Raw genomic sequence first — 22,101 nt, forward strand, 5'->3', positions numbered from 1 at the left:
ATGTATTTGCACCAAGACAGATATGATAAGTTGACTAAATACAATAGGCTTAGGTTGTGTTCACACTGAACTTGGGAAGTTAATTTATAGTTTTTTGCTCTGCTATGAAAAAATCTGAATCCAAAAAGGTTAAGTGACAGCAATATATGAAATACTTAGAATAACTGGATTACTGCTTGCATCCAGTTGTTTCTTGTGACCACTAGAGCAGAATATAAATACAAAAAAGAAGTAAAACTCAAAAGCAGATAACAAAATAAAGCCTTGCAAGTGCAGTTAAGGCTGTCAGTCTCTCACTGTTGATTTTTCTCTGGAGGTCCCAGAAGTATTATGATCATGCAGAATGACAGGTCACCCAAACTGATTTACAATGTCTGTGCTCGTGTCTTCTTTAACACCTTACAGACTGGAGCTATTTGACTACAGGACCTTTTTTTTTTTTTTAAATGTTTCCTTTGGTTTGGACCAAACTGTGTGAACACAGCAAGCTGACCTTATCTTAAACAGAAAATGAATCCGATTTATCAGCGGCGCAATAATCTATTCCCAGAAACGAATGCTGTCTAATCAAGTTTAGACACAATCAGCTATTCACAGCCAGTGTTGTCCAAATCCAATATTGCTGCCAGACGGTGTTATAGGTTATCTTAAAGCCCTCTTCTGTGTTGAATTTAGTGCTTCTACTTTATTTATTTTTTGATGTATGGCCCTGAAGAAAAAGCCGAGAGAAATTGCTCATGTTTAAACATCAAGAAAGTAAATTCTTTACTTTTCTTGTCCTTTGAAGAAAAGTAAGAATTTGAGTTCACAAATGACGATGTGATGTCAAAATCTTTATCTGCTACAGGATTTGCATATCAATGTGTTTGCACTTAACTACCTGCCAGCTGAACTGAGGCACTATTATAGAGTTTCCCTCTCGTTTTAAGATCCCTTATATGCAGGGAATGTTTCATGATCCAACGGTACACGAAACCCATTCATGTTGAAATCAAAAGCAGTTTTTGAAAATGGTTAGAATACGATCCGTCACTATTGTATGCGCATGAATGTCCAGTATGATCAGAACAATCCGTGTACACTTCTTCCACACAGTGTGTCCTCCAAACCACCTAGTAAACAGATTACGTAACACAGGGGCCATGGGATCCTCTCTATCCTGTACCGGCTAGAGGGTTTTGAAGGTCGTGGCGTGCAGAGCCGGGGGCATGTCGGCGTGTTAGGCTGCTGAAGAGGATTGAGGCCATGCTGACCGTAACACTTGACACCTGACAGCTCCCTCTTATCTCCCCACACAGACCTGAGGAAAAACTTTGAGCAGGACCCCCAGGGGAAGGAGGTGCCAATCAACGGGATGATCGTTCTGCACTGTCGCCCTCCGGAGGGAGTGCCTGTGGCGGAGGTAAGGCTGCTGCCACATTACTCGCTCCTCCTCTCCTGAAAGAGCAGAAGCTTATACTCCCATTGAGCAGAGACCATTTGCATCAGAGTGGCCATCCGTATTCTGGGAGAGTAACTCTATGCCGATTTTACCTTCGACTCTGCTTCCTCTGACCTTTTAAGAGATTGATATAGTGTTGTTAGAAACCAGGGATAAGTTTAGAAAAGTGAAGGTGTTGGTTCCACAGTGAGATGAAGAGGATTCACAGCACACATTTTAATCAAATCTTCTGTAAACTGTAGGTGAATAAAATATAGACATCAGACTTTCAGAGATTCTCTTTCTAAAATTTCAGTCCATAGCAACATTAACCTCGCGAGTGTTGTGAGTTCACACTGTGAGAAACATCTGGCTTAAAGTGGGTCAGGCCACAAAGTGAATGGTCCAATTACAGTTTTGGGGGATGATATAAGGGAGTGGGTGAGGGGTCTGGGGGTCGGGGGGGTTCTGTAGTTTTATCTACCAGCAGCTCCTACTGTGTTGGTAAAGACATCAAAGTCATGAAAGGGAATCTCATTACTGTGTCTGTTGGTTGCAACATGGACATCCAGAGATCCTGTGATACGGGCATTGCATCATTGCATCTAAGACAGTGGTCTCAAACTCAATTTACCTGGGGGCTGCTGGAGGCAGAGTCTGGGTGAGGCTGGGCCACAAAAGGAGCTTTGTTAAAAAAAACAACAATCTTCTCAAACGTCATTATTAACAGTTCTTTAACTTGAATGGGTTCTTCTGAACATGAACTGTCCTGAACATTAATGGAACATTGAAGAACATGAACGGTTCTTCTGAACATGGCCTCTATTGCGTCTCCCACTTTTCCTGAAATTGTCTGTGCTCGTCACCAACCTTTCTCTTCACTGCAGGCTTTGAAAAAGACATGATTGGGGCTGTGTGACAAGATATATATTCATTCCACTTGGTGTCACTCCGCAATAAAGTTGTGCCTGCTGTGTTTGTGTTGCTCTGCAATTACACCACCAAACCGCTAGTTGGCGGCGGCGTCTCTATGAGTTTCCTCTTCTTCTTGTACTACAAACAGAAACTGAGGGAGTTGGAGCTAATAACTGTTGAACCACAGAACTTTTACTGACATTACTGCAACGCCGAAAAGAGAAAATATATCTGAGTGGATTTGTGTGAACAAACATTGAAAAGATCGAGGCAGAGAGAAGTTGAACTTTCTGTGGTTGTCCGGGGTCCTGGCCGCTCAGCATCGCTGAGAGACTGGACCAATCACAGCTGTTGCGGTCTGCGTCGCCGCGACGTGTAGTTACATTTCTGGAGAGGTGCACGTCAGGCTACGGCGTCGATTACACGCAGAAGTATAAATCAAGCTTTAATCAAGCTTATGCGATGTTACACGGGCGCCGCCACAGTTGTTGTGAAATGTTTCTCTGCTTGCATCAAGCCCGGCCGATTGCCCGTCCCCGGGAGCCATATACCCCGCTGTGATTGGTAGGTTCGTTCAGCTCGGGCTCGCGCAACAAAGGGACCTTCCACGGCAAACTGACATTCACATAAAACTCGCGGGCCGAGGGCGCCTGGTTAGCTCAGTTGGTAGAGCGGGCGCCCATGTAACAAGACTTGGTCCTGACCGCGGCGGCCCGGGTTCGAATCCGGCCTGTGGCCCTTTCCGCATCCACTCTCTCTCTCCCCCCTTTCCAAGACTCTATCCACTGTCCTGTCAATAAAAATGAAAAAATGCCCCCAAAAAAAACTTTATAAAAAACTTTATAAAAAAAAAAAAAATTTGCGGGCCGCACTAACATTAAACTTTCATATCAAGGTGGGGGCCACAAAATATCGTCTTGCGGGCCGCAATTGGCCCGCGGGCCGCGAGTTTGAGACCCCTGATCTAAGACATCTATGAAAGATACCGGATGTTCTATACTAGTCTGCAATCCAGGGGCCTCATTACAGAAAAAATATCATAACTGTTTGTCCTATCTTATCTTAAAGGGCGTGCGTGTCCATCTGCATTATTTTCCAATTTTTTTCAATGGAAACACAAAGAACCACTGTGCCGTTAGCGAGGTAAAGCGTCTGTGGACGGGAGCAGCAGCAAAACGGATTTTAGGCACCTAAAAAAAAATTCATATCACCTTAAGTGTAAGCTAGACTATTTTCAACGCTTTACCTCGCCGTCAGACAGCCCTTTCTGACAGGGAACTGAAGCCGGTATATCGCTGTCTTCAAAGCCACCAGACTCCTTTGACAAAAACAGTAATTTTACCTCTCAGAACACGGGGCGTTGCTGGTCTACCGCTGCATCGATCGGTTCGTTAGTTTGTGTTATTGTGTGACTTTCTGATCTGAACTAACGTGGCGTCCACAGCAGTACATTGCTCAGCTTCCTGCCGGTACTCCTGTCTGTTTCTCCAAACTGGAAGCATGCCGATCACAATAGGTTACTGTAATACACACTGAATATGGATAAGGATATGTATATATAGACGTGTTTTTTGTATACAAACATTATTGGGTGCGTGCACATTCAGGGGGCAAAACCACTTTGGCAGCTGGTCACAAGATTGTAGTCAACCGCTGTAATTGGCGTAATCGGATTTCACACATTGTAATTCTTGTTGACTATACTATACTAGTGCTGTGATTGCTTTTAAGCAATGAAATGCCTCGTGGCAACTTAAACACCCAGTGAGATGGAGAGCAGATGTTTCTCACAGAGATCAATCTGAAAGCCTGACTTGTGGGGTAAATATAGCTTTTAAATGTCTCAGTGCAAAATGTCACCGAGTGCACATTCCTCTCCAAATGCAGAATGTCTCCTTCTATATTTGATCCAGTGATAATCAGCATGAACAATGGATGTATAAATGATGTGTGCGGGGACAAGATTTAAATGGAGGTCAACCGCCGGCCTTATGCTGTATAAATGATTCAACATGGAAATGGAGGAGTGATGTCATTCCAGCGCCGCAGAATCCACAGCGGGGATAAAAATAGTTGAATATGAGCGGTATACAGGCCGAATCACAACCTTCCATCTCGTCCTTTGTCAACACAAATGAGCCCAGCCACGAGAGATGGGAGTGAATAATGTAGAGAGCACAGGGCAGATATCCTCAGCCCAGTCGATATCAGCGCACCTCGTCCATGAAATATTGAGATGGCGTCCGTGAGTGTGGTAGTGTGAGGTTTCAGAGTGCAGCTGCAGGACGGATGCTACTGTAGCAAACACAGCGCAGGCCCAACAGAGCGGGAGCCTGCGGTTGGAGTTGCGGCGTAAACACTGTGCTTCTGAAGGGTGTGTTTGGAAATCACCGTCGTCAGCAAGGATGTCAAGGTGAGCTAATGAGTCTCCGATCGCTCACAGCGGAATCATTTAGTATCATGAGGTTGCAACAGTTTATTTAAGCAAGAGTTTGAGACGTCTTCTTGACTCTGAAAGTCTTTATTTGCACGAGAGAAGTGTCACAGTAGATATATTTCTGACAGTGTTGTAATTTACTGCCATTCTTTCCGTCCAATTACCTGTCCCATTATACTGTAAGTTTTCAAGCAACAATTGACATGTTTTTCTAGTGCTTATTTCACCCTCACTTCGGTTAGGTCATTATTGAAATAAACTGGATATGAGATTATCAGCACTTGCTTTTCTTTAGTTGATACCGGGGTTAGATCGAGACTTTTCTATTACTCCTTGAATATAACATTTAGAAGTGCCACTAATTCATTTTAGTATCAATTCATCTGTTTTCTATTTATTTACTTGATTTCTCGAATAATTTTCTCTATAAAATATCAAAGTTATGATTTCACATGCCCAAAGGTATTGTCAATTTCTCTTTCTTTTTTTTGTCCAACCAAAAGTCAAAATTCCCTCTCTGTGGTTCCACAGACAGTTTCCCTGTTGAGCTGCAGTGGAAGAATGACGGAAGGGAATTTTGTACTTAAACCTGTAACTTTGATGATATCGACCATGCTTGTATAACTCGGACGGCTGAAGCCTCATATAAGCCTCAGGAAGGAAAAAGTGATGACTGGTTGGCCAACTGCAGATAAAAAACGTGTTGGATGTTCTTGGAAGAACAACTCACAACGAGGAAGGAAATATTAAAAAAGCCTTTATTGCAGTCGCTAAATTGTAAAAAAGCCTAAACAGTTTTAAACATGTGATTGTGATTTCAAACAAAACTACTTGGTTAGATTCAGGAAAACATCATGGTTTGGGTTGAAATAAAAATGTTTATGTAAATTAAATTACGTATGAAAGTTGAGTCGTCAACGTAAATAAGTCAACGGTTGACTTTGGTGTCACACGGGACATGAACAGCGGTCTCCTGGGTGGAAGTTGTTTGTTTGACCCGTTCATCCACCAGTCGCTCTTTATACTACGTCACTCTGAGCGTTAATAGCCATTCATATTATTTCCCCATTCATATGTCATTTGGTGAGACCAGACTGAAATACACTGCAGTTGCTGTGACACCTGGGTGCAATTATAGGGTATAGACCTGTTCCCCTCGATCTCCACAATCCTATTTCCTCCCCCCAGTCTCAGGTTTAGTTTTATCTACTCTCTAAATTGTGTCTGCTGTCCAGCTGCCAAAATCCACATGAAAGAAGATCTAAGTTGATAAAAATGTTTATATATACATTTTGGTCGGCTGCCTTTATTAACGTGCTCTCACAGCCATATTTAGTTTTGTAAGTATACACAGCTTTTTTGGTCTGAGTTTTTCCTTCCAGGCTACATAGAGGCTGTAAATATTCTCCTCTGCATGATTTTTTTGGACAAAAAAAAATCATATTTTTATTTACAGGTGAATATAGGTCTGCATTTCTAATTATTCTGTAAGACATGTAGAGGGCGAAAAGATAATTTTATTATAGTGTTTTTATTTGCAAACCAATTTTTGTTTTTCTTTCACTTCTGAAACCAAAACTGCATCCTTGTCCTCACTAGAACAGTGTGCAGCATTTAGGGGCATATATTGACAGAAATGGAATATAATATGTGTAAGTATGTTTTTTTTAGTGTATAATCACCTGAAAATAATCACCATCGTGTTTTTGTTACCTTAGAATGAGCCCTTTATATCTACATACGGAGGGGGTCCATAGGGTCCGTATGGGCCATTCAGGTTTTCGCATTGGCCACCGTGGGAGAGGTTTCAGTTGGTTGCTGCCAAATATACACACTGGCCCTTTAAGGAACCAGAGCAAAGTCATAATCGGACATTTTTTATAAAGCAGTGTTATGTTATGGAAAATGTTGCACTGAAAAGCAAAATGTTGTGTTTTTGCAATTAAAGATATTACGAGGAAAACTTTATTGACTTTAACTCTTTTGTTTTCTTCATGAATTGTTCTTCCTTTAATGTGAGCATTGTACAGTAGGCCTCAATAAATCAGATTGCTGTACGCGATACATCAGAGTAATTCATCACAAAACCCACTCCATGACAAACCCATTCCACTCTGTGTGAGGAGCCCCGTGTCGACGCTATTACAACGTCTTGTATTTTGAATTTTGCAATAGTCATCAACAAATAATACACACTTTGTAGCACTCCTCAAGACCTCTCCATGACAGCAGAGGTCACTATAAAATCCTACATCCAAAAAGAAATATAACTCACTGGAACACATCGGCATGACTGACAGGTTAGTACCTCTGAGAGCTGTATGTTTTTTTTAGATGACTAAGAAAAAGACAGGAGAAGCTGCTTTTACCTGCTCCTCTGAGCAGCCATGCCTGCTGGAGGGCTATCATCCCCAAACTTCCTCTAGCTGTCTCTCTTCAGTATGCTGTAAGTCGCAGGTCCAGATCACTTCTGCAACACATGTGCCACAACAATTGGAAGCAAAAGTGAGAGCATGTAGAATCAAGACAGCATCACAGGCATCAAATGTCTCACCAAAATCCATCTTGTTCTGATACCTTTTTTTCCTTCCCAATACTGATTCTGAAACATGAACTTGCGGTATTTGCCGATACTGAGTACTGATCCGATACCAGCGTGATAAAAAATATACAGTTATTATTATTATTATTATTTAACAGCTGTTTACTACTACTCTAACTCCTGGATCAGGTTGAACCCTTTGTAAAACATCATCAAAATACATATAGAGAATGGATGCGATAGAACTTTCTTTTATTATTCAGTTTGTCAGTTACAAAGAACATAAATAAATGATACTTGGAATAAAATAACAACTCCGTGTTCTCTTAGCTGTCTCCTGCAGCCTGGGTGCTAATTTGTCCCGCAGGGTGCAATATTCGCACACCCTTTTATGTACATCCATGTACCTTGTTTAACAGATTTTAGCAGTTTGCAATTTAGTTACCCCTAAACAAGCGTGCAGGAGACTAGAGAGAAAGACGTTTTGTTAGGGGTTTACAATGGAGTTAGTTGTTCAGTGTATACTGGATTGGTAAATAGACAATTAACACAAGTTAAGTCATTCATACCACCTGTAAGTGGTTTTGTTGCCTAAACCTAAAAGTGCTGCCGAGGGGTCTGACAAAGCGTCAGAATGTGATGATTTAGGACACAGGTGGGTGAGAATTGTCTGAGTGCAAATTGCGCCATGCAAATCCTCGAGTGTCTTGCCACAAAAACATCTTCATACGTGGCATCCAACGAGCAAGAGACTGTAATTTGCCTATGGTTAATAGAACGTAGGATCGGCTTATTTGTAATTTCGTTTCGGTGCTCCTGATCCAAAACCAATCCCCCACTTTTACTTCACAGATATCAGGGGTGTGTGAATGCAGAGCAGATCTTTTAACTGAAGTGGAATAGAGTCCATGAGAACCCTGTATAATGAGTTTCTTTTGAGAGGTTACTCCGAGAGAAAGTGTGAAATGAACAGCCAAACTGGGAGCCAATTTCAACTTCCCTGAATGAAAGCCTTTAATCCAAGATGAATCCCCTTGATCTACAGTAGCTCAGGTAGACAGCCCGGGCTACGGCACAAAGGGGAATCAACTAAATGCTTCTGCACTGTGATACAAGCTGTTCTCTGTTGAGCTTCACAAAGACATTGCGATGCTACTCCAAAACAAGTTAGCATTTAACTCCATCCCACCTCCCTGCCTCCTCTGCACTTGTCTCTACTTTCCGATCCCGCTGCCAAGCGCCTCTGTTTCTTTCTCATAGGTCAGAGAAAGTCTCCTAGAGAGCAGATGATGAGCTTCATTATTAAGCCAAGCAATTACATTCCCCCCCCAAAACCCAGGCCGAAGCCGGGAGCTCCCTCTATTTATTTCGTTAAGATAAGACAGATCGGGGTGGAATAGTAATGCAGTGTCACATAGCTCGGAGGGGGAGGAGAGGTGGCATTTGGGAAGCAACGGGGAGGCGGATGGGCGACGCAGGCCCACTTTGTGTTCTCCCCGTATCTTTTCTGATTAACCTCCGGAGCGGGAGAGCACAGCTGAGCCGCAGATAGCTCCCTCCGACTCCACCGGCTGCTCTCAGGCTGAACACAGTGAGCCACGCTGAGTTCAAAGTGTCTGCGGGTATCTATGTGTGTGTGTGTGTGTGTGTGTGTGTGTGTGTGTGTGTGTGTGCGTGGGCAACGAGCATGCCTTTCTTTACGTGTGCTGTTGATTGGTTGCGGGGGGGAATACATCGGGTGGATTAGCTCCGTAGCTCGGCGGTATTATTTCAGATATGCTGCTCAGCAGCTCCCGCCGGCGTCCCCCTGGTCCCCGGGGTATAAGCCTGACGGAGACGTTTAATCCATGTAATTGCGTTGACGAGATACTCCGCAATTAAAAAGTTCTGCCGCCCACGTCGGGCTTCGCCACGGGAAGCTGAGATTTACCCAAAGTGGAGGAGATCATGCTAAATTGTGACACCTAAGCGTGACTCAGCAGACAGATTCTTCTCCTTATAGCAACTGAATCATACCGTTTGTACCGCATCACCTTGACATCAAGTGACCGTTTAAGACCTGGGAGTGGGACTGTGCGGCACACAGGCACGGCGAAAAAATGCGTCAGCTGGCAAGGTCATGATCAGCGCTCTCCTCATAAGTCTTGATGATGGCTGCTGTGTCACAGGTTACATTGCTCTTCTACCCTCTAATTGCCCCTCAACCGCCACATTTCTCAGCATCTAATCATCAGCAAATGTCATCTGAATGAGCTGCGTGTGTGTGTGTGTGTGTGTACTTAAGTAGAGGACCTGGCTGCTGTGCAGGGCTGGAGGAGGTGACCTCCGGGGGCGGTCTGGGTAATGAAATCACAGGGAGAAAGCCCTGATGTGGGGCCCCGTCTGGAAACCCTTCCGTCAACGGCTGACACTGATGACCACATCCTAATTGAAACAAATGTGCCAATTAGGCAATTCATTTCTCACATCCTCTGCCACACTTGCCAGGCTAATTTGTATTTGTCCCTTCATTTTTTTTTTTCCTCCCATCACCCAACCCACTTCCTCTCTCTCTCTCTCTCCCTCTCTTTGTGTATCTCTCTCTTCTCTTCCACTCAGTGAATCTTTTCATCATTACCTAAGGGCCGTTAGCGGCAGATAGATAATGTGCAGCATGGCCCCAAAACACTGCGAGGGCCACGCGTTAATTGCCTCTTTCAAGTCACAAATTTCCCCGGCTAAAATTGAAATAAATACATAAAGAGTCTGAGGGTGGGGGGTGCCACCACTTGTGTCACCCATTCAGCGACAGATGACTTTAATCATGAAAAATTAGACTCCCAGTCCCCCCAGTCCTCTGTCTCTCTATTTCCTTATCCATCAACGATGCTAAGCGCTTTACCTCTGAAGGAAGGCTCTCTTTTAATTGTAGACAAGAATCGGTGAGCCTTCGAGGATGGGCTAACAAGTGTTCTTCAAGGCAAACGGTGGAAAAAAGGCCGCCGTAATTACATTGTACTCCTTTCCTATGGAAAAAAAAAATTCCCACTCCTGCTAACGGTGGTTCAATTGACTCAAATAGGTTGTGGAAATGTACAGACTGTGAGGAATGATTACTGTGTTATGATGTTCATTATCATTTTTATTTGTGTCAATATATACCTGCAATCCATCATCCCTCGGGTCCGTGTGTCATTTCTATTTACCCGGTGTCTGCATGCCCACAGGCACTTCCTATTTGCATCCAGCCTGAGTGTGTTGTTTATTATAAAGGTTGCGCTTCCTTCAATAAATCCATCAGCCTGGCCCATTCTGCCACACTATGAATGTAATTTGCAAACGCAGCGATGCAGCTCCCTTTACCAGGGTAGAGGCACTAAAGCGTCACTAAGTTTGTAAATTATAATTAGTTTCCCTCTCTGTTGCTGGTAATTCATTATAGTGCTTCTTTTGACTGTCTAATGGCTTTAGGTGTGGTTATACAGTATGGGTGGGACTCGTAGGTTGCAGATGAGTTTGTCACCGTACAGTTTTAAAGGGGAGTGAATCCAAATGTGAGAGCAGCATCATATGAGAATGAGAGACTTGAGGGTTCAGTAGACCAGACCATGTTTAAAGGCAGATGTGTACACCTGTTCTGAATTAATGGCAACACTCAAAGTTGGGTGCAAAAAAGCCTGCCATCATGGCCGTCTCTCCGCTGCATTACACTGCCTCCCTGAACCCTCTCTTTGTGTCTTTTGCATGTATTTTTGGTCTCGATGCCAATAAAGAAAACATCACACACTTTCGAAGAATCCACCCCAGAAGGCATTCATTGTGTTGTACACACAAATGAGTTGTGCCAAAAATGAAAGTTGGACTTAGGGAAGTTAAAATCCTGCCTGGAGGTGGGGCATAAAATATTCACTGTGCTCCTCTGTAATTTAACTCGAATTTAATTGGATCCATCGAGAAGTTACAGGATGTGGTCTGTAACAGACATGAAACTCAGCAGGAGAGTGCCAGAAGAGAATACTAGTACCTATCTTTAACTGAAATAACAACAGCCCATTTGATGAGCTCTCATTATAGGCTCATATGTTGGTGTTCACGTTTCCTTTTATCAGATTAGCAAAAAACATTTTCCTCCATTTTTTTTCTTCTTCCACAAAAGTCAAATTTCACACTGAGCAGACTTTAAAAATGGAAAAAAGTAGAAAAACAAGCAACTCTTCAACTTTAAGATACAAGGATGTGGCTCTGAACAGGATTTGAATTACAGGAGTTTGTGGACAAATTGTAGGTTATTGTGGCTGTAATTACTGCCGGGGTGGGGGTGACAAACTACCCACATACGCTGTTGGGGACAAAGGAAAGAGCAGGTGTGGATATTAGCAAATATTAAAGATAATTATTAATATCAATACTATTAAAAATATCAACATATATTAATAATAATGGGGCACCAAAACTATGCTGGTGCAGTAGCTCAAAAATGCATAAAAATGGCTATTAATATGGATTATCAATCATCAAAAATAATGATTAATTATATTGAATCATATGACTTAATTTATATCAAATCAACTGATACCTGGCACCAGCCTTTTTAACAAAGGAAAAAAGATAGCCAATTAATGTAGTCTCATAAAATATTCTCAGAGTATACCAAACTATCAATTTGGAACTCTGATTAATAATTAAATTAACAACTACAACCAATAATGGTCAAAAGCTACTAAAAGTTGAAGGTTTTTGAAGTTCTTGTCATAGCAGAGGTTGGCATTATTCACTCTTGTACAACATTAAACAGACCAGCATTTATAATCCACAAGCATTTACTTACAAGATAATAAAGGCTAAAAACACAATATTATTCTAACTAAATAACTACAAACCAAAAAGAGTGCGTGGGAGAGACAAAGACAAGATGGCATTATAGCTTCAAAACGGCGACTGAAGCCGCATGGCCTACCAAACAATATGGCTGACAATGTAAAATTACAAAGATGGGCTGAATCAAAGACGGCCATCTTTGTCTTGTCTGAACGCATGTGAAAAACATTCAATCAAATCAATGCATGTACATTGAAATAAATTGATAACAGTCTTGCTTAGCAATGTGCCGTCATGGTGCCAATGCTTTGGTAATGTAACTGGTTCCGTCGGTGATGGAGGAGTCAGTCTTGGAAAAGTTGAGGTTCCGTTGGCAAATGATTGCAGTCTTTGTCTTTGCTGTGATGTGTTTTAATCTAATTGTGCAGATTGAAGGAAACAGTTTACTTTACGGTCTTTGGTTCTCCTTGAGTTAGCAGCTCGGTGTTTAACTTGCTTGTTGCTCCTTGTTGCTTGAAAAGTCCGCTGGCAGGCTTCGTTGTCACTGCTGGCACTCAACTTGTTTACTTGGGTTAGCAGTGCATACTGAGCTACCCAGGAATGTGTCAGGCTCCTGCGTCCTCAGCTTTAGAAAAAGAGTTCTGCGTAGGCTATGTCTGCTTTGTTAGCAGGTCATACCTGAGAGATGAGGAGTTGAGCTGCAGTGCAGCTGTTGCTGCTGCGGGGGTGAGAGATAAGAGAGGGAAGACAAAGAAAGCTGCCCCCTTTTATTATGGACCAGTTTTCCATTTACCATTTCTGTGTGAAAACTGAAGGATTCTGGGAAACTGAGTCAAAACGGCTCTGCTGCCATTTTGAGTGGTGAGTCCCAACAACACGCTTCCCTGATTTCAGCAAGGCCTATGGAAAGGAGGCTGGGTCACGGGCGGTCTTGGGGTATGGGGTATAACGCATGCGCAGTGTAACTGAAGCTGCGGTCGTGCGTTGCGATTGGCTTAATTTCGGCGAGGGCAGACCAGATTTTACTGCGCATGTGTTGAACCCCCGAAGATATGACGCGTTTATGACGCGTTGATGACGCGTGACACAGCCTCCTTCAATAGGCCTTGGATTTCAGTAAGAAATTATGAACTACAAACACGAGGCCCAAGTTGTAATGAACCAAAATGATCCTTTTAATAGTGTCGCAAAAGTTCATCATATCTCTTTATTACCTCTCTTGAACAGGTGGAGTGGCTGAAAAACGAAGAGCTGCTGAGTTCCATGATTGATGACAACATTGACACCCGTGCGGACCACAACCTCATCATCAACGAGGCGCGACTGTCTGACTCGGGCAACTACACCTGTCTGGCCAGCAACATCGTGGCTAAGAGACGCAGCGCCACAGCCACTGTGATCGTCTTTGGTACGCCGTCCTCCTCAGCTGCTGTTATTGCCTGTTACAACATATCCCAGTGTACTGACACACTGTTTACATGGCACTTCAGATCAATTTGTTTGGTTTCCCTTCTCCCCTACACAAGTGATTAAGACACCCATCTCCGTGTCTCCGCTGAAGACTGATGTCTCCTCTTTATTTCCATGAATGTATTATTCAAAGACTCAATTTACTGCCTCTCATTTAAAATCAATGTGTACTTTATGGAGGGAAATAAGCCACTGTGTCTTAATCTCATTTAAAAGGAGTGTTGCTTATTAAGTATTTATTTGCCAGAGGCCTTCCAGCAGTGCGGCAGGTTCACCAGCTCTCTGATAGCACTGCTCAACATTTCGCTTCCACACACGTTAGACAGAGAGCTCATAGAGTAAAGTGCTTCAGTCAGAGTGCTAAGTGGTCGACTCCAACCTGTCGACAAGTATGAGTCAACGTTGCCTTTAGAAATGGCAATTCCGTTTAATGGCTGTTTTCTTTGCATTCGCACAGTTCCTCGTCTTTATCTTAATCCAAGAGCGAGGAACACTGAACTGAGCAATTAGGAAAGAGGGAGCTGTATATCCGCCACAATGAATGCGCTGTGCTCAATCTGCTTCAGCCGTTATGCATTGTTGCCTTCCAGTGCCTCGCAGACTGCATAATCATTAACCCCGGCTCGTTAGAGTATTTAACTATGCCAGAGTTCTGGAAAAAGTAAAAATGTGCTGTTGTGCCCTCGCTACACCTCTTCTTATACTCTCTAACTTTGTTGAACTCCCTCCAGTGAACGGCGGCTGGTCCCTGTGGACGGAGTGGTCTCCCTGCAATGTGCCGTGTGGGCGGGGTGTCCAGAAGCGATCTCGAACCTGTACTAACCCGGCGCCTCTCAACGGCGGGGCTTTCTGCGAGGGCATGTCTGTACAGAAGATCACCTGCAACGCACTCTGCCCAAGTCAGTTTCTGCACAGAAATATTACACTCAAGTACAACTTTATGGAGTTTTACAGATACAAAAGTTGATTTTCCTTATAGGTGTCAAAAGTTATTAAGACGTGGCTTAGAATTATTAAGCTGACAAAGATCATGACAGGCTGCCAAACATGTAAATACAATGTTCACATTTGAATAATATTTCTGGATGACAAGCTATTCAGTATTTATACTTCTAGCACAATCTTTCCTTTCCTTTTTTGTTTTCAGATATATTGCCAGCTTTTTTTTTAAGGCATGTTGAACTATCACAGCATGCCACCCACACTAACATGTCAGACATTCATCCGTGGCTGAAATCCCCAGTGACTTGAATGAGCTTAAACCCCTGCCTCTTTACAGCATTACAGACAACCAATTATAAGGATTGCAAGGGGCAGATACATAGTGACCTGACAACATCCCTGTACCACTGTGCTGATTGTGTTAGAAAGAACATGGAAGAAAATAAAAATAATAATAAGAAGAAGAAGAACAGGGCATTCACAATGCAAAATAAAGGAAGCAGACGAGATAGAGAGAGAGAGAGGGGATATGATTCAGTGTGATTCAGGGGGAGAAGGTGAGCGGAGGTACTTCATGAAGAAATTAGGTTTTACCTCACAAGAGCAAACAGGGAGGGCCGACTATAAGGGTTCTCACAGAGGTAACGGTTATCTTGTAGTTTGAGTGGTGCATACATTCTGCAGACTAGAGTTGTATGACTACAACCATTTGTTAAGGGGGCAGGGCTGTTATGGAGTCAAACAGTATTATTGGTCTGCACAATAGTCAAGAGGCACTAAACAGAATCTACAGCCACGCCAGCAGCTCTGTGAGGCTGCACTTATACACAACGGAGCTTTGAGCGAAATGCTAACGTGCAGCACACAGTGTTTATTATAGCCACCATTTCAGTTTAGCTTGTTAATGTAGCAGTTTTGTATTATTCTCTCTTGTGTGCCATTTAATCCTGGTAATAATTAGGTCTCCCATAGTGTCGCATAGTCAGACATATCTGCACTGTGCTGTTTCAGCGCTAAAGAAATGTCTGGCTGCACACTTTATCATTATAGTAAAGGGGTACGGTGACCAGACGTCCCGGTTTGTCCGGGATTGTCCCGATTTCAAGCTGGGTGTCCTGAGTCTGGACAAATATCTGTGAAACACTCAAATGTCCTGGTTTTCAACTGTCACTAACAAACTGTGCCGGCTTTCACCACAATTAAAATAATAACAATATTATACTTACATAGACGTTCATTATGTTCTTTCCCACTCATTAATGTGCACGAGATACAGTACCGCACCGCTGCAGTCTCTAACTAGAGTGATGTTGCACGCTGTCAAGCCACATTTACGCACGGACACGGAACCAGCATCAGACTGTCGAACAACAGAACCCTCCGTGCTTGTGTGCACATCAAACGTGCCGTTTTGATTTATTATTCTACACAGTTCCTTCTGTGCGTCAACAGGCGTGTAGGCGAAAAATTGTGAATCACTTAAAACTTTTCGCTCCGCTTATATAACTCCCTCAGGACCGTCCATCCGGTCAGTCCTTCACCCGGTGTCTCCGTACTGGACAAAATGTCTGAGCTCCACATTTTTTATTAATATAGCCTGAGGCTGTGGCGAGCAACATGATGTGATAGAGATTGTTCGGGTTCAAAACTAAGGTTGAATAATATTTGTCAAAAGTCCCAGACAACAACAACAATAAGTTTCCTCTGAGGAAAACTCTCTATAGGACTCCCAAACTGTCAGTGTGTCAGGGATAGTCCTGTGATTAAAGAGGGAGAAAGTAGTGAATGTGATAAATCATAATTGTCACAGCCTCTAATGCACCCCGCTATAATAATGCCTTCTTGTGCCTGCGCGTGACTGTGCACATGCCTAAAAGTGCGGTATATCTAAGGGTCCCAGTTTGGAGGTTTGAAAATATGGTCCCCTTAGTATAGGGGAAAAATGCTCTGACTTGTTTGTATTTCTTTAAATCAATCACAATGGATTTGAGCAGCTCTAAGCACAGGATGACATTCAATATGAATATTTCCTCATGTTGATAAAAACGTTCTATGTTTCTTACGAAATGTATTTGCTAATGCAATTTAGACTAGTTGTATATGAAAGTAAATTCAGGCACAGGTTTGCTCTAGAAAACAGTTGCCCTCTAGCTCCGTACGTTGTTAACCTCGGGCAACAAGAATAATTATGCCTAACATATGTAACTAAATCTCAAATATGTGACTTATCTAAACAAGCAGGACAGAATCAGATATGTGTGACATGTCTGCTGTGTACAATTAGTTGCAAGATCAGTTTTAAGAGGGAAGACAACAGGAGAGTATTGGAACCAATAAAAGGTTTTCAACAGAAGCTGTTTTGTCCATAAATAATTTAAAAAGAGACATTGCACCTAATTAAATGTAATCATTTGTCAGCTTTTCTCTCTAGAGCTATGCCAGACAGAAAGGTTCAATCCGATGCCAAATGTTTTGTGTTGAAAGTAATCCATTACATTGTACAATACAAATGAAGGCTCGGCCTGGAAGATGCCAGACTAGCAGGTGACAAAACCTATAGGCAGAAACAGAGGAGGGAAGATGTTTGAGAAAATCAAAGACAACAGAGGGCATAAGGCTTTAGGGGAAAGTAGCAAATGTTATAATCAGCAGCTGTTTTTCACATTGAGACAGGATGGTTTCAAGCTTGAACGTACTCCAGTCTGCTTGTCTATACGCATTATCAACATGTGTGAAGGGCTTGTCACCTCTGTGCAGATGTTGGGCCCCTATAGACCTGTCAGTCCCAGCCCATTGTTGCACATCCTGTTACACATTTCTCCACATATTGTCTTGGAAGCTTGAGAGCTGTGGTTCAGAAGGTGGTGAGGTCGTCCAACGAGCCTGCCTCTAGCCAATTTGTTCAGTTTGTGAGGCTTCAGACTGCCAAGGTGCAGATGGGGGCAGACAGTCAGGTCTAGTTTAATGGCAACAGAACAGGATGAGAGAGAGATGTGGAACTGGTAGAGAGAGGTGCAGGGAATTAGAAAGCATGCTGACACCAGTGTAAGAAAAGTGTGTTAATTAAGTTAAAAAAGGTGATAGTATGGGGTTATTATTTTGGAGCAATGTTCAGTTTTGAGTTATTTAAAAAGATCAACAGTCAGAGGCAGGAATGTACTAAACAAATGTAGCTAACGAAAGGCAGAGAAGAAGAAGGCTGCTAGCTAGCAAACATGGATTTAAAGGTGCTAAATTCCATATTCAGAGCATAAATATGATTGAGAGATTGCCTCCACATGGCTCTCAACATGGCGACGGCTAACCCAGCGGCTTACAGCTTAACGGTGCTAAGAACCCGAACTGTGCAAACAACAGCAACAGTGCCGACAGAGCTAACTGTGTTAACCTGGGAGGGAACCGAAGGGTGGGCATTACACTTCCATGATAACGCCGTTATCAGCGGTAACTAGTCAGTGTAGCAACAAACACAGGACATCACATGCATTCAAATGCATGCGCCGCCGGACCGGCTACATAAACAAAGTACAGAGAAGCTCTGATTCCAACACACAGAGAGAGAGAGTGACTTCATTCTCTGCTCAGGTAGCGATCACTCCTCTATATCGTTAAATAGACAATAGTTGATGATGATATATTAATGCTGATATCATAGACTCAGGTAGACATTACTCCTCTATATCTTTACATAGACAAAATTTAGTCTCTTTAAACAATACAGATTTCAAAATACTTGGCACAGTTGGCTTTGTAAATGTTTTATGTGGAAGGAAATGCATTCAACACGTTTTTTAGGCCTAGAGGTTACACACAACATTTTTTGGTAAGACTTTGTTTGTTTACAAGAAAACTCCACAGAGTAAGTTTGATGAAAATGATTTACAAAAATACAGACCTTTTTATCCTATAGCCAGCCCCATTTTGTAGTATTCAGTAATCCAGGACCAGTATTGTATGCAAAGTAATCTATTAGTTAGATAAATTGAATTAGTTGCTGAATCACAATCATTTCCCATTAAGTTATTTATGATTATGTGACATATTGCTACTGTAACTCCACTTTCTCACCTACTCTAAAAATGCTCTTACCTCCCCATCAATGTAGTCTACCAGCTTTAAAGATATTTTTTAAATTATTTTTTTATTTTTTATTACAAGCCACATAACTTCACAGAAATAATTAACTTTTCAAATAAATAGCTTTTTTGTAGCTTTAGTGCTAAACCATTATGTGCTAAACTTTCATACCTTTAATCAATACGGGTGAATGAGTGTCATTTTCGTACATTGTGCTCATCTAACTTTATATTTATGCACATACACAGTTTCTAGTTGAAATTGCCAGCGACATGCATCTTTTTATGAAGGTGGCACAGAAAATGACACCGTCAGCCGCCTTGGATTTCTGTGCAGGAGTAAGTCTGATGAGGTTGGTGATCAATAACAATGACTCAGCTTTTGCTTTTCGAGGTGCTGTAACGTCTGCCTCTCAAAACTCACTTTCTGGCTTGTAGTCTGAGACAAAAAATGGAATTTCTCGACACTGACTGATGTGTGAGTATCGAAGTTTTCAACTGGCTGCCGCTCACTGCCAATTACAGCTGTCAGCCTTAAATGCAGCCTTAAGAGTGGGGCGTTGGTGGGTTATGTTTGCAGTGTGAAGTTCACATGAAAAAATAAGTAAGTGCAAAAGAAGAGGAATAAGAATTCCCGACTCAAGCAGAGATAAGCGGCACTGTGCCACCACCACCATAGCCTGGAGGCCTCACAGAATGACTGAAGTAAATGCAGCAGAGAGGGAGGTGGGTGTCGTCCCGCTACCAGGGCTAATCCATGTCTTTGTGGGAGGATGGAGATTCAGACAGGGGCGAAGCGTATGCTGCGATGAGCCCCGCTGTCTGAGCTGCTGACTGACAAGCCCGTCCGGTTCTGACAAGCCAGCCCAGAGCATTGCCTTAATGATGGTCTGAATGCAGGGAGAGCACGGAGGATGGGTGAGGTCAGAGGCTGCACCATGACGAGGCACACGGCCGCTTAACAAGAAACGGCAAAGAGAGGAGAATACTGATAGAAATGAAGCTGGTGTTGTGGACATTGAAGTGCTACTATAGGAGAGAACAAGTGATCAACTGACTAGTTGCTTGTGACTGTCCCGAGGTCTATAGGTTGAAGCTCAGGGGTGACCGAGCCTTTGCAGTTGCAGCTCCAAAGCTCTGGAACGCTCTGCCTCCACATGTTCGGCCGTCTCCCACACTGCCTGTTTTTAAATCAAACCTCCAAACGCACTTTTATTCCTTGGCTTTTGGCTCGGCATGAGAGTTGACTATTTTAATCCTTTTTTCCTTTCCTATTGGTCTTAATGCTTTTATTATTTGAATGTCCTGTTGGTTTTAAGTTGGTCTTAGTGTTTTATTGTGTTGTTTTTTATGTTTTTTATGAATAATTGTACAGCACTTTGGTCAACTTTTGTTGTTTTTAAATGTGCTTTATAAATAGATTTGGATTGGATTGGATCTAGCCTCCACCTACTTGGACATCAGTCAAATGATCTCAGGCTCCTACTGTATCTTTGTCCATCATCTCTTGCACCAGAAGTAGCAGTGATATGACAGCCCATTCTCACTCCCGACTCGTCACATACGGCAGCTTTGTTAGTGACCCTACACATCAAACTATGACTAAGACGCTCTGTGTGGCTGTAGTTACGTGTAAGGATGTGACCGTGAGAACATTTTTCCACCGGTTAATAAACTCGTGACAACACCGGTGTTACTGATTACACCGGACATTTTACAAGAAGATCAATATCTGTAGTGCGCTTATTTTGATCTTTAACGTTGGGTGGCGGTGTGTCCGGCCTCTCCGGTCCAGCTTTCGCTGCAGGGCCGCAGGTTTCCACCCTGCGCACCACACCGCTCCATCCTCCGCACAGTGATGACCTTATACCGTTATGGTTCCCTTATAGCATTGGGTTTAAATCTGAAATATTGCCAAACAGGCATGTTTTGCTTTTCACTTCACATCATCTTGTCTGTCAACTCTCTCTCGTCCCACGTTTGTGAAATCTGACACCTGCTACTCTGAGCGGAGACTCCGTATGGTTTAGATGCATTCACTGTCAAGTTTGAAGTGTCTGTCGGCGGTGGGTACGTAATGTAATTGGTGTGTGCCCGACCACCGTGTAACACCGGTAACACCGACTACCACGATGAGTTACGTGGTATAAAGAGTGATAAAGTCTCTAAGGTCGGGGTGGGAATGAGAATGTGTTGATTCATGGGACAATAAAGCAGTAAAACAGAAGTACAACTTTTGCTTTTTTTTTTGTATTGATTACCGTACACAAGAGGACTTTGACCTATGGTGTCATGGCAAAGTTTCACAGGGGTAGATCGATGTACGGACCAGAGAATGTCTTCACTTTTCCTGGCTCAGTTTGGCTCTGAATCTTGAAGATCATGGTGCTGCAGCTGGAAGAAATAAAACAGTCAATGATGTTTCTTCAATTGATCTTACATCTACAGTAACAATCTGTTTGAGCAATTTTGTATAAATGTCCATTGAGCTACTATCTACTGACAGTTTATGTAACATGACAAGTGTTAAACTTATAGCGAGTTCATGAAAACTTTAATTTTAATTTGCCTTTTTTTGAACACAGAAGGTTTTTTTTTTTTTTTTTTTAAATGAATCCTCTGGTGTATTTGGAATTAGATTCAACCACAAAAAAAATAGCTGAACTGAGAAAGAGTATGGCACAAAAATCACAAAGTAGTGTCTGCTTATAGCAGTAAAAATGTCACCAAACAAATTGAGGATCTGGTGATTAGCCAGTTTAAGAAACTGGATATGAAGAACGTGGTGAGTAGCAAAAATAATGAAGATTGGATTATGGAAAATGTCCACAAGGTGTTAAAAAGTGATTCAGAGTGCTGCAGTCATCACAGTCTGTCAGACTGTATCTATTGTTTACCAGTAGGCAGATGAGCTCATTCAACAGAATCAGAGCAACAAGTCATGGGGGAACTGTCAGGAGAAACAATATGCATACGCTCACCAGCAACTGCGGTCAAACTCAGAAGCACACAGCATTATCTCTGCAACATACAAACACATCATTTGCATTTCAAGTAGCTGAGAAGGAAACCACAAACAGATTCAGAGTGTAGGTAGAGCCTATGGAACATCACAAATGGAAATGACCTTCTCCATCGCCCACAAGGCTGTATTATGGGCATCGCAGCGGCTGCCAAAAATCTTCAGGCGCCATATGGTCTTCCAGTATTTGTTAAGCTAAGCATGATGAGCTCTTCCTTGATCAGATGACAGACCACGGCGGAGGAATCCCAGCTATTAGCATGCACCAGGCTGTCTTGGTTTCATAGCCTTGCATCAAATCCCATTATATAAACAGACCCGGGGGGTTAATGGGAAGAAAATATCTCCCAAGCTGTCCAAATCACCGTGCGTATTGTGTGTCATACTGAATATGTGTCTGTATTTGCCCACTAAGGAAACACTTAAATGTTTAATGTGTGTAAATATAGCCCTGATATGAAAGTTGAGACTGTGTCTGCA

At 42.6% G+C, this 22,101-nt stretch overlaps 1 protein-coding gene across 1 annotated transcript in view; it reads left to right on the top strand.

The window, feature by feature from the left end:
- The window catches only part of unc5db (unc-5 netrin receptor Db), a 208,239-nt gene that overhangs the window by 125,510 nt on the left and 60,628 nt on the right, over positions 1–22,101 (top strand). Inside the window, 3 exon segments of the mRNA XM_074637598.1 lie at positions 1,299–1,402; positions 13,339–13,519; positions 14,313–14,480. Coding sequence (XP_074493699.1) covers positions 1,299–1,402; positions 13,339–13,519; positions 14,313–14,480 — 453 coding nt within the window.

This window comes from Sebastes fasciatus, chromosome 6, assembly GCF_043250625.1.
Source record: "Sebastes fasciatus isolate fSebFas1 chromosome 6, fSebFas1.pri, whole genome shotgun sequence".
NCBI lineage: Eukaryota > Metazoa > Chordata > Actinopteri > Perciformes > Sebastidae > Sebastes > Sebastes fasciatus.